Below are 14091 nucleotides of genomic sequence, written 5' to 3' on the forward strand. Positions count from 1 at the left end.
ACACCGCCTAGTGGCCAGTGTTAGCAATTACCAGTCATACACACCGCCTAGTGGCCAGTGTTAGTAATTACCAGTCATACACACCGCCTAGTGGTCAGTGTTAGTAATTACCAGTCATACACACCGCCGAGGCGGCACGGTGGTGTAGTGGTTAGCGCTGTCGCCTCACAGCAAGAAGGTCTGGGTTTGAGCCCCGTGGCCGGCAAGGGCCTTTCTGTGTGGAGTTTGCATGTTCTCCCCGTGTCTGTGTGGGTTTCCTCCGGGTGCTCCGGTTTCCCCCACAGTCCAAAGACATGCAGGTTAGGTTAACTGGTGACTCTAAATTGACCGTGAGTGTGAATGGTTGTCTGTGTCTATGTGTCAGCCCTGTGATGACCTGGCGACTTGTCCAGGGTGTACCCCGCCTTTCGCCCATAGTCAGCTGGGATAGGCTCCAGCTTGCCTGCGACCCTGTAGAACAGGATAAAGCGATGAGATGAGATATTCTGTCTGCACCTCGAATGACCTCCTGCCTTGATTATGACTTTGCCTGCTGTTTCGGACTGTTTGCCTGTTGTGTGCGTTTCACGCACTTTATACTCATATCGCACTGTGTATCATTTAACATATCTGCACTTACATGCGCCTCTCCCGCACACACTCTGACAAACTGGGTTTTAGCGCCCAAACCACAGGAAGTCAAGGTTATAGAAACCCTAATGAGGTTTATCTGTAGCCGCTTATCCTGTCCTACAGGGTCGCAGGCAAGCTGGAGCCTATCCCAGCTGACTATGGGTGAGAGGCGGGGTACACCCTGGACAAGTCGCCAGGTCATCACAGGGCTGACACACAGACACAGACAACCATTCACACTCACATTCACACCTATGGTCAATTTAGAGCCACCGATTAGCCTAACCTACATGTCTTTGGACTGTGGGGGAAACCGGAGCACCCGGAGGAAACCCACGCGGACATGGGGAGAACATGCAAACTCCACACAGAAAAGCGACAGTGTGAGGCGACAGTGCTAACCACTACACCACCATGCCACCCGGTGACAATCTCAGCCTCTGTGTCATGTTTTTGTGGTTTGTGTGCCACATATTCAGAACAACATACTAGTATTAGCTCAACATATTCCCATTGATTCCTGACTTTTCAGACACCCTGTATATGGTAAGTAGCCTATATCAAAATCCACATTTAATTTTTTTAAATATCAAACAGGCTTCAAGATCACCAGACAAAGCACAATAGAAAAGCTCACAAGAACTGTAAATAATGTATGTTCATGGCTGGAAATTGTTAGAAGGAATCCAAAATATGAATAAAACTTAATCAGTTAAACAAAACAGTTATAATGGGGGGGGGGGGTACACTTATGACAAGCACTGTGAAGTTGAATCAGTACAGACAAGCTGATTAGTACAGACAAGTCCTCCAAGAATGCAAATCAAATCAAATCAAGTTTATTTGTACAGCGCTTTTAACAAGAAACATTGTCGCAAAGCAGCTTTACAGAATTTGAACGACTTAAAACATGAGCTAATTTTATCCCTAATCTATCCCCAATGAGCAAGCCTGTGGCGACGGTGGCAAGGAAAAACTCCCTCAGACGACATGAGGAAGAAACCTCGAGAGGAACCAGACTCAAAAGGGAACCCATCCTCATTTGGGCAACAACAGACAGCCTGACTATAATCTTAACAGTTTTAACAGGTATAACCCTCAACTGTCCTCATGGGGCCGTCCTTCACAGGAGTGGGGCGATAAAACTCCGACCAGACACAGGGCACCAGGATGGATCAAGCAGGTCCGAGGGGCAGGAGAGGCCAGCATCTCAATCCCAGGATCAACATGTAACTCAGAGGGACAGATGGGGGGGGGGGGGAAAGAAAACACGTTGTTAGGTATGCCCTAAAAATGACAAGTATTAAATCTGTGTGGTAGGCTCGCAGAGACGAGAGTCTTTACATCAGGCATAACACACAATGGCATGTTAATGTTAATGCACCCAGATTTACTATTGCTCTGACCTCATCTCATTATCTCTAGCCGCTTTATCCTGTTCTACAGGGTCGCAGGCAAGCTGGAGCCTATCCCAGCTGACTACGGGCGAAAGGCGGGGTACACCCTGGACAAGTCGCCAGGTCATCACAGGGCTGACACAGAGACAAACAACCATTCACACTCATTCACAATTACGGTCAATTTAGAGTCACCAGTTAACCTAACCTGCATGTCTTTGGACTGTGGGGGAAACCGGAGCACCCGGAGGAAACCCACACGGACACGGGGAGAACATGCAAACTCCACACAGAAAGGTGACAGTGTGAGGCGACAGTGCTAACCACTACACCACCGTGCCGCCCGGTGACAATCTAGTTTTTTTAAAAAATGTTAGAAAAATGACAGTGGGCGCTTTTCTAATATTCTTATGCGGCTATCGAAAAAATGTATGATCCGACAAAGGGGGGGGGGGGGGGGGGGTCACGGGCACCCCAGGACCCCCCAGCTACGCCCCTGACATTTTTAGAGGGTAAAAAACAAAATAAAACAAAACAAAAAAACCAACGCAGAAAACAAAGGTTTAGTAGAGTATATAGTAGCCTGTGACTATTTTTCTCTTGAAACACAAATTCTGAGCCACACAGTTTCTATATAATATTACATGAAATCGCTGACATTATGAATAATTTAGATCGCAGTCTTGTTGACATACAATATTTCAGCGAATGGATCCAAAATAAATGGGCTCGTCCGGGATTTGAACCCGGGACCTCTCGCACCCGAAGCGAGAATCATACCCCTAGACCAACGAGCCGCGTGTGTAATCTGCTGATTTTAGTCTATGTAACTCTGCCAACAACCGCGTCAACGGCTACAGCGTTCAGTGTAGTTATTTATGCGTCTGTGTAAATTGTGTGTTTGAATTATGCAGTTTATTTCCCATTAATGTCTTGGGTTACTTTTATACACAAAGAGCTTTTTGTTAGACTAAACTGACGTTGGTTAAACTCAATCTCCGACCTCGGTTTATCTCAAGCGCTGTTCAACACGACTAAGACAGCTGGGTTTGGCGGCTAAAGTTAAGCTAAGCGAAACTAAGCTAAGCTAAGCTAAACTTAGCTAGCTAGCTAACTGAAAATAGAATAAAAGTTACCCATAATGCTTTGCGCCTAGCTGTATTTTATAGCTGCTATACGGTTGAAGTCGTCCTTCAGCTCAAACTAAACTCAAACCGGGCTTTGTTTAAACATGAATTTAAATGTAAGTCGTCTAACTTTTTCATTACTGTTATTATAACTTGTCCAACACTAATGCTCTAGTTTGTAAGTGGTTATTTAAATGTTGCTAAGAAGTTAAACGTATTTAGCCAACGTTAGTTCATCTCATCTTGTATACAGCTAACACCGACTGACTGCTTCTCGTGTATTGTGATGATTAGTTTCTTACATAATTTTAACAATTTAGTACCTATTCATGTTATATCACTGTTCCTGTTAAGTCTGTGTTTGAGCAACATTCTTTGTTTTCATCTACACTTATGAATTTGACAGTGTGACCCACTGTAGAGCTGCTTCTTCTTCTGCTACTACTACTTCCTGAGGAACCAGTGTGAACATCATCATCATCATCATGGTTTCGTAATTATGCATAACTGTGATCTTGTTTTCACGAGGATGTCTTCAGAAAATCTCTGACAATCAAATGGATGCATTTTTGGGAACTCTTCAGGCTCATGATGTCAGGTATCTAACATCAAACACTACGTTCACACTGCAAGGCTTAATGCTCAATTCCGATTTTTTTGTGAGGTCGTTCACATTAGCAAATATATGCGACTTGTATGTGATCCTCAGTATGAACGAAAAGCGGCCTAAAAGTGTTCCGCATGCACATTGCAGGATACGACAACGTCACACGCAGTGAGCATGGCCAGTGTTTACAGAAGTAACCTAAAGTTTCCTGTGTATGACAGTAGCCAGCATGGAGTTCCTGGCGATGATGCAGTTGTTGTTGCGACGGAGCCAGAACATGCACAATAGCCTGATGTTAAGGAGGAGGTTGAGAAGGAAGAGGGCAAGGGTTTGGGCTCAGGCGTTCTGCGGGGTAGTGACTGCAACCTCCGTTCAAAGGAACATCAAAGCCATGTTGTTGTAACTTTTTTTGAGAGACCCGCCGCCTACTTCAGCGCAGAATAGTGACGTTTGTGGCTTGTTGATGACGTGTAAGTCGGATGAATGCGACCTGGCGGTTCAGACTGAAGTCGCATATGAAAAGATCGGATAGGAATCGGAATTAGGACCACATATCCAAACGGCCTGGGTCGGATTTGAAAAAATCGGATCTGTGTCGTTCATATTGTCAATAAAAGATCGGATACAGGTAACATATGGGCGAAAAAATCGGATTTGAGTCACTTCAGCCTGCAGTGTGAACGTAGTGTAAGACCCTTAAAACCAGCCTGTTTTGCGAGTTGCCCTCATACTTCAGCCAGTTGATCGTATTTGCGATCTGATATTTTCATGTTACTCTCAGCTCCGTCCTGACGTCCTGTGAGCCTGAGCTCCAGGAGCTCATGAGGCAGATCGACATCATGGTGAATCACAAACGCAGCGAGTGGGAGGCAGACGTACGAGCCTTGGAGCTGCGACTGCATAATGGTCAGGAAGAGCTCCAGTCAGCCAAAGATCTGCTGGACAAGAGGAACTTGGAGGTACTGAATAAGTTACCAAACACAATATAGTGGCTTACTAATGAGGACTATATGGCTTTTGCAGCATACAGGTTAAAGTGCATATCACGGGTAAATTCAGGAGCAAGATCAATGTAATTCTCCTATTTTATATTAAACTTTGGTCAAATATCTGTAACATTCTGCAGTCTCTGCAATTTTTTTTACCTTGCGCAATACCAGAAAAATTCAGTAGAAATCAAGCCATTTGAGGCAAATTGGTCCGCCTCTGAAAAAACTTGGCGTTTGAATTTCCCGGGAAACATTGATTTTCGTGATGTCATCTGCGGGACGCCTCCCTCTGAATCCTACGTCAGCGCTGGTTTGTTTATGAGAAAACGACCTGGTGGTTTTCTGCAAATTTCTTCAACGCTATCACATAATTATTAAAATGGTTAACAGATGTATCATAGGAGGGTGTAGCAACACCAATCTTGATGGGATTAGTACTCATCATTTTCAGAAAGACCGGACAATGAGAGAGAAATGGGAGCGCTTGGTCTACACAGGCTGTGCACTGAAACCGTGCAAAGCTCGCGCAGCCTGCTGGCGCTTCCGCAGGTGACGTCACAATTCTGGCTCCAGACGCGTTTTGTTATTTTATTTTTTCTGCTGTCAACAGATGGCCTGGTGCAAAATTACCCTTCTGGATGAGTGTGTAAAGGGACATTCTTTCATATAAAAAACCCCCCCGAAATTGGTCCAGGATATGCCCTTTAAAGGAAAAATTCATCCAAAATAACTTGCATACAGCAGAAAATCACTAATGTATACCAAATGTGTCTCACTGAGGGCCAAAAATTGACCATGTCCTTTCCAGCAGAAACCTATGGTATATTGGCACAAATTATGTCTAATATATACCTGGAAAATTTTTCTCACGAATCTTCAATGGCAAAAAGTTACATACATTCAAGTTACAGTGCTATCGGGGCCTACGGACACTACGTTTTGCCATATTACTTTGTATTTGTGATAAAGAAATGCTATAAATATACTTGTAAGGACACCAATTATTGACAAATTGATTTGGTATGTAAAATCGGTCATATTAAGAGCAGAGAACAAGATCTTCCCCATTACTGAAAAGACTGCTGTCTGCTAATATATGTACTGAAACAAACAACGTCATATAAACTCTTCTTTGTAAGAGGCCAGTAAACCACTGAAACTTGTCATTAATGTACAATGTAATCTACAATGATATTTAAATTTATATTCTAGTCTGATCTATCCATCCGTTATCTGTAGCCGCTTATTCTGTGCAGAGTTGCAGGCAAGCTGGAGTCTATCCCAGCTGACTACGGGTGAGAGGCGGGGTACACCCTGGACAAGTCACCAGGTTATCGCAGGGCTGACACAGAGCCAAACAACCATTCACACCTACGGTCAATTTAGAGTCACCAGTTAACCTAACCTGCATGTCTTTGGACTGTGGGGGAAACTGGAGCACCCGGAGGAAACCCACGCAGACACAGGGAGAACATGCAAACTCCACACAGAAAGGCTGTCGCCGGCCACTGGGCTCGAACCCAGGACCTTCTTGCTGTGAGGCGACAATACTAACCACTACACCACCCCTCAATCCAAGCTAGTTGAATTCAAATAATGATTTTTTTATGGTTTGAAGAATATTACTGTGAAGGGGCTCCGGACACTACAAGTAGGGCTGGGCGATATGGACCAAAACTGATATCCCGATATTTTAGGCTGATTGGCGATATACGATATATATCGATATTTTAAACAGAGAGAGCGAAATGTTTTGTATTGACTTAATACTACAATTGATAACACAACCAGTTTTAATTAGACTGATTTCACACTGCTCTAACAGAGCTGTGCAAAAAAGTGTAAACAATAACATATACCAATAGGCATACAGCTGCTCTGATGTAGCTGTGCAAATAACAAAATTAACATTAGAGCAGGAAGTCGACCCTGACTGACAACACAGGCCTAGAGCTTTGCAACAAGAAAACAACAAAGGAAACACAATATATAAAGGTAACACAAAACATAGACTATCAATAGCCAATATAATAAACCAATTAGCATATAGAGCTGTGCAAATAAGAAAAAAAAGAAGGCTACACAGTACATACCTGACCTGTTTGTAAATATTTAACTGCACAAGGATTCAAAAAATAAAATGTCTAGAAAATACCCATAATAAAATTTAAAATAAAATGGTTGGGTATAGTGCAATAGCCAATATAATAAACCAATTGGCAAATAGAGCTGTGCAAATAAGAAAAAAAAGAAGGCTACACAGTACATACCTGACCTGTTTGTAAATATTTAACTGCACAAGGAGTCAAAAAATAAAATGTATAGAAAATAAATTACCCATAATAAAAATAAAATGGTTGGGTACAGTGGCAATAATGATAATGCCTACATATGCAACAAAAAAAATGCCCACCTAATGTGACAATGAGGTAGGTTTGATGAAGAATGCTACCTAAACTTGTACATTTCTTACAAGTTCCGTGCCAGAAAAACAAGCCTATCCACTGTTTCAGGCTTCAGGGATGCCCTATAGCATGTTACAGTGTTACCACTACAGCTGAAAACTCTCTGTGAAGGAGAACTGGTGGCAGGTACTAAGGGAGATTTCTTTGCAAGGTGGCTAAGTGCTAGCCTGGGCCCGCCCATCCTAAGTGTGACGCAACACGGGGGGCTGTTGCGAACTTAGTCTGGCAAGGCAAGCTATCTCCAGCTCTTCCAAGCTCCCGAAAAATCGGGAGCCAATCAACTTTGAGCATCTCCAACGGCCCTGGGTAGAGGCGTGTTCAAGGCAGTGACGTAGTAGAACTGCGACCGGAAGCCATAGATTGTTTACAGAATCTATGCCGAAAGCGCTTCATTCACTAGAAACCTTACGAACATGGAGCAGCGGCAAGCCTTTGACACAGCGGTAGATGCTGTATTGAAAGCATTCAATGGGAAGTTCTCATTGAAAACGGAGCAAAGAGCAGCCCTGGAGGTATTTATTGAAAGGAAGGACGTTTTCGCCTTGCTCCCAACCAGCTTCGGTAAGAGTTTAATCTACCAGTTAGCCCCACTGGTAGCCAAATCAATGGGGCTCAGCGAGAATCCTATCGTGGTCGTCTCGCCTTTGATCGTGCTATTATCGTCCTCTTCCTCTTCAGCTCCTCCTTCTTCTTCCTGTTACTCAAGCAGTTTCCGTCGCGTCACATACGTCAGAGGAAAGAGTGATGTGATTGGTTTAAGCTTCGTCACAGCCTTTTCTGGTTTCGACCAGTAGCAAACTGAGGCATTTCAGGGAGGCGGGTCAACCACGGGCTTTGGGAAACGGTTGGGCTTAATATCTATGCCAGACCAATGCTCGCAGAGCTTTGAAGTTGCGTTAGCCAGACTAGCTAAGTGCTGGATAGACTGTCTCATGTTCCCTCCACCATTTCAGAGGATCTGTATCACTCTATACCCTAGCTGAGAGCAAATAGCTTGAAAGTTCATTTTCAATTTTCTCATCCTGTGTCAGTGTGTTACTGCTGGTCGCTGCGCTACATTTGAAAAAGCTGGACAGTGGCTTCTTTGCTGTTGGTGGTCCCATTGTTGCCTCTTCGTCTGCTGGCAGCGAAGTTGGAGTAGGCTCACAGCTCTCCTCATTAGGCAAGAGCGCCTTTGCCTCAGTCACAACTCTCCATTTCAAGGCATCAACCCTGTCTCTTTGAACATATGCATCCCTGAAACGTGGGTCCACAAATGTGGCCATGTCCAGTAGGTCTCTTGTAGCTGGATCGGCATACTTGTCATTGAGGTAATTCATAATGCAGCTCTTTATTGACCTGCACAACTCGGTGTCCTCTTCCTTCTCTGCCAGGATATCTGTGCTGAAAAGATGGACAGGTCTGATTATAGGAAAGTGTCACATAGTCCTCCCCTGACAGAGCATCTTTGAAGTCCTGGAGGGGTTTTAGGGCCTTCTGGACTGTCTCCAGTACTTCGATGTCTTGCCAAGTCAGGACTAGGTGTCTGGTCTTTTTGTGTGAGGAAAGGACCTTTGTTATGGCTGCCTCTCGCTCAAGGATTCTTTCAATCATCAGCTGTCTTGATCCCCAGCGAGCGGCGGATTCTGTGATCAACTGATGAGTTGGAAGTCGAAGCTGTTGTTGAATTTCTGAGAGTTCCCTCCTTTTGAGCCAGCTGTATGAAAATGCACTGACTATCTTTTTGCATACGGAGACGGCCCTCATGATCCGGTTGTCATCCATCCCATTTCCTGTCAGTAAGAAACATAAATTTATTGGTAAAGAGTACATGCAAATAATAAAGTGGACTCTGCTTTAATCAATTCCAGTGGTTATTTCAACTTGCAATAAACAAATAAAGCAAAACAAAAATAGGCACCCATGAGGGTAATTATGAAGCCTGTAGGCTCGTATGTGCTCAATGTTCCAACAAAGTGTTCATCCCCTTACGAAAAAAATCCTGTTGTAGTAGGGCCTAGATAACCAGCAAATTTATGATGGTCTTGCTATCGATGACACTTGCCCGATGGCCCGGCGGTGTTTTTTACGTCTTTCGGGCCAGTTTGGGCCACTAAATTTGGCCAAATAGTGGCCCGGGCGGGCCAGTACATTTTCGATACAAATTAACACATTTTATTACTCATATTTTACCCAGAATTGTGAAGAAATTGTTCGTAAAATGCACCTTTTCGATACGAGGTCCGTCATCTTTGTTTTCATCACACTCCTCTCCGCTCCGCGGCAGGAGTGTGTCGTCTTCGTGCATCTTCGGAGATGTTCGGCGCTGTTCGGAAGCGTCATTTTGGCGGGAAAATAGCATCTTGTAGACGAAGACGGTTGCGGCAAGGAGACCTATGTTCAAACTCCATGGTCCCCAACCTGGCCAAAGGCCAGGTAAACAGTTTAAATACGATCGTGCATAAATTAACTATCGGGTGTTAACGAACGGCTTCATTTTGAACTCGGCAGCCAATCAGAGCGCGCGACGTCACGCTCGGTTTACAACTCGCCAAATCGTAAAACAGCATTTCAACACGCGCTTTAGCTTCAGATGGTGTAAAATCGTTCAGACTTTGTATATTAATATCAAAATTTCAGGATACACTGCCAAGAAATATGGCTACACGTGTATCAACTTTTAGTGATTGAAGTATAAATGTTGGTTGCTATGACGGAAATAGAACAGATAAAATAATGTGGTAAATTAGATCTGATCCAATATATTATATTATTCAAATATCCAAAGATGATGAAATATATCAAAATAGCCAAACTAGGTCTACGTTAGTTCATTACAACAAATAATAACTATTCTGACCCTCTCTGGTACAACCAGACCATGCTAAACCCAGTATACCCCCAGTTGCTTGGGTATCTACTGTTGCCATGGCAATGGTTTATGCAAATGAGCTGAATTTGCAAAAATTTACTACTAGTTCCCCCAAGGGCATATCCTGAAAATTTGGTGTTTATATCTTTGTCTTATTAAAAAAATACAACATTTCACCCCTTTTTGGCTCACCTGAGCATACCTGTTAATTAGCTAATTAACAGGTAATTAGGGTTATAAATCACCCCCGAGCAGGTAAGACTTTGCAAAAATCTCACTAGATTATTCCCCAAAGTCCACCCTTTCAGGAAATGTATGGTTTGTCAATGATTTTATTAATTAAGAAATAAAACTTCTTCATGGGCAATAAAAATGCCCATTTAAATCCAGCATGATGAGGGTTAGTATGCCACCCTCACCTTTCATCCACACTTGGGACTGGCCTGTGTGTGTCTTGTGGCTATTATATAAAGGTCTATTTAAAAAGTTCATTGTACTTCTATTTCTATAAGAATATCTGCAGTGGTGAGAATTCAATATCTACAATGTTTAGAATATATGAGCCAAAATTGAAACCATGACAAAAAAGGAAAATATGTCTCCATGACACCGGGTGGGTTACAGGCAAAGCTTATTCTATAAACAAGTTAGTTGCATGGTGAGGCAAAACGTAGCTCATTCTGAAACTTATACAAACAATTGTTAATGTAAAACAGTAATCAACAGCATGTGTTAAACGAACAGAGAACAAGAACAAAGAATTTTTAAATGTAACTAAGAAATTGATAGAACAAGAAATGCAAACAATAAAATATCAATGTGAACAAACAATAAAGATATAATAATGTTAACAAAATATGAATAATCTTATTTTCATTAATTTCACCTTAAAATGCACCAGAATGCACGAATATGAATTGAAAAATCAAAATTTTCCGAGGGAGGGCCCCCGGACCCCCCTCTTTGTGCAAGCACCTGTGGTGCTTGCAGTGGCTGCCTGTGGCAGCCGTGGTTCAGGTACCGCGCGCATTCGGACCACCACATTTTCCATTTGGGCCAGTAACTTTTCAATTCCACTGGCCCAATGGGCCACCAGTGGTAAATGCTTAATGTCTAGGCCTGTATAGCCTCCTGTTGTTCCTCATCAGTAATTTTGAATCCAAAATGCCTCCAAATAACCGAGCCATTGTTCTTCTTTGGAACAAGTTCTGCCTCATCGACCGACTCGGCCATGTTTGAAAGTTTGTAGTGCTGCGAGGGAGAACGTGCATATGCGAGGGGCGCAATTGAGCAACGCGAGAGAGCTGCGGCTCTAGCTGCGGCTGTCTGAATGGTCGGAACACAGGAGAGCAAGTGGCTTTTGATAAAATGGTCCATTATTAAAATTATATCGGTATGACGATATCTCAACTACATATCGATTTAAAAAATATACCGTTCGTAGTCATAATACCGATATATCGCCCAGCCCTAACTACAAGGTAGTTAGTTACAACTCCCAACTATTTTGAATTGTTTTCAAAGCATTTATTGGCTTATAAAGATTTGAAAGTAGGAATACGATGTATAACTTCTTCAGTTATCCTATGCTATTCTAACATTCAACACTATTTGCAAAAAATAACTTATCATGTTCATAGTAAAGATATTAATGGGCATCCATCATTCTTATATCTAAATGTCTCATACGATTTGTCAGAGAGGTGGCATACCTCTGTCATACCCTCATACTAACCGAAGTGCCATATATGGGTAAAAAATAAACGATTGAGAACTCTCAACTTGAGCATTGTATGAGATAACATGGGGCCTACGGACACTACAGGTGGGCTACGGACACAAGTGAGTTAACTGTCCTGCGTTTTGTAATTCAGCAAGACATCCCAAGTACCATATAGACATAGTGTTGTTACTAAAGACCCTTCATAGTTATTGTACTGAGCTTATTGTATGTCCCTCAGCATTGTGTACAGGGGGACCTACGGACACTACAGAGATTTTTGTCATTTTGACATACTATTTTGAATCATATCTCAGTAGTATTAAGAAGTTATATTGTGAACATGTTTGGGTTTTTTTTTCCTATCTGGATACTTTGTAGATGAGAAATTCAGTATAAACTAGATATTAAATGCAAATTTGACATTGCGAGCTTGATAAAATTGACAAATATCTCAAAAGTAAATTTGTCACACTGCAGACATTTCATGTGTGGTTCAGCCAGATGTATATTTTGCAACAAAATGGTGTACTCCAGCCTGAAAGATGAAGAAATATGATACGCTAGCACAAACAGTGCATCCAATACATGTACAGATGTACAATTTTCCTCATTGAAAAAAACGAGACAAAAAAATTCATGAAATTGTAGCAATTTTGACCCACGTTCATTGCCGTCAAATTTTTATTACTGCAGATATCCATGTGCGGTTTTCGACATCTGACAGTCCTTGCGGTATTTTATCTGAAAACGCTCAAACTCTACAGTTCTGTTTCTATAATTCTGAAATCTGTGCATAACTTTGTCAAACATGAAATGACTCACATGAATGATTTTCTGCTGATATCTGTATTTATAATAAACAGCTTGTCTTTAATGATTCCCAGTACTTAATGAAATTGAGTTGATCTTTTGTTGACATGTTGGTTTACTTTCACTTTTTGTCATAATGTCTTTGACTACCTGATGATGATCTGATTGTTAATACTGTACCACCATCAGCATCACTCAGTGCAGATGTGTCATATCTGCACATTGCATTCAGGAACTTTGAATCCAGCATTTGCTTTCCCCACTAAGTTGGATTTCTCATTAGCATGACCTAGAATGTCACAAAAAAATGGCAAGTGAGAAATGAAGCACTTGCAGGCTTGTTTTGCAGCGATAACAGTGAATCGCGACCATTATCCTCCCCCCAATTAAATGCTACTGTATCAAGCAAGAGCAATGTCCATCCATTATCCGTAACCGCTTATCCTGTGCAGGGTCACAGGAGCCTATCCCAGCTGACTATGAGCGAGAGACACCCTGGGCAAGTCGCCAGATCATCGCAGGGCTGACACAAAGAGAGAAATAACCACGCATTCACACCTACGGTCAATTTAGAGCCACCAATTAGCCTAACCTGCATGTCTTTGGACTGTGGGGGGAAAACCGGAGCACCCGGAGGAAACCCACGCAGACACGGGGAGAACATGCAAACTCCACACAGAAAGACCCTCGCCGGCCACTGGGCTCAAACTCCGAACCTTCTTGCGACAGCGCTAACTGCTACACCACCTTGCCGCTGTGTTAGAAGTGTCCCCCTGTGATGTCAGCATGACGGACAACCACTAACTTCATGAAAATACAGCACTAGTCAACAAGTGAGCTTGAAAATTTCAATATAAGATAATGTGTTTTAGGGTGGAGCTTTCCTTTATATATGGGACTCTTTTTTTGGAGTTTTAAAGGAGAGTGAATAGTGATTTTGATTTGGGCCATTTTTTTTCTTGCCTATAGATCAGTGGCGAACTGTTACTACTAGAGCTGGGACTTTAGCTCAGCCAAAACTTAGCCAGACACACCAAAAAAAGCAACAGGGCAAAGGATTTTGCCTTTGATTTTAAAAGTAAGTAAGTAAATTCGATAGGAAAATGAATACTTAAGTCTGAGTGAAAAATACTGGGGTGAGTGTATGTAACTGACTATAACCAGTCATATACTCTAATAATAACTAAAAGTCTCTGTGTGGCTAATAGATGGTGCAGAGGAGGTGAAGGTTTGATCTGTCAGCATTTATTCTGGAAAACAATGAACGACAGGGCTATCAACACACGGAGACAGGGGAAAGAATTCTGACATCCATAGAACATAATACACCAGTTTGCACCCAGCCAAATGGCTACTCAGATAAACACTCGACTTTTCACACACAATTTTACGACGCTAATTTACATATTTGATCCGATACAAACAGTGGATGTGTGTCAAAACATTCTTACATCAAAAAATAAACATCATACCTTTTTTTGGGGGTGGAAATTATACTGCATTAATGAAT

The 14091-nt window shown here is 42.4% G+C and overlaps 1 protein-coding gene and 1 non-coding gene across 4 annotated transcripts in view; one reads left to right on the top strand and one right to left on the bottom strand.

The window, feature by feature from the left end:
- Nucleotides 1–2734: 2734 nt before the first annotated feature.
- On the bottom strand, nucleotides 2735–2806 carry trnap-cgg (transfer RNA proline (anticodon CGG)). The gene has a single exon. It is a non-coding gene; the product is annotated as a tRNA-Pro (tRNA).
- A 57-nt stretch (nucleotides 2807–2863) lies between these two features.
- Nucleotides 2864–14091, top strand: part of cep63 (centrosomal protein 63) — a 35889-nt gene continuing 24661 nt past the window's right edge. For all 3 annotated transcript variants that reach the window (XM_060919798.1, XM_060919799.1, XM_060919800.1), the window contains exons 1-3: nucleotides 2864–3252; nucleotides 3543–3734; nucleotides 4525–4702. In XM_060919798.1, coding sequence (XP_060775781.1) covers nucleotides 3694–3734; nucleotides 4525–4702 — 219 coding nt within the window. In that variant the 5' untranslated portion in view covers nucleotides 2864–3252; nucleotides 3543–3693. The remainder of the gene's footprint in view (nucleotides 3253–3542; nucleotides 3735–4524; nucleotides 4703–14091) is intronic.

This window comes from Neoarius graeffei, chromosome 4, assembly GCF_027579695.1.
Source record: "Neoarius graeffei isolate fNeoGra1 chromosome 4, fNeoGra1.pri, whole genome shotgun sequence".
In the NCBI taxonomy this organism is placed as follows: Eukaryota; Metazoa; Chordata; class Actinopteri; order Siluriformes; family Ariidae; genus Neoarius; species Neoarius graeffei.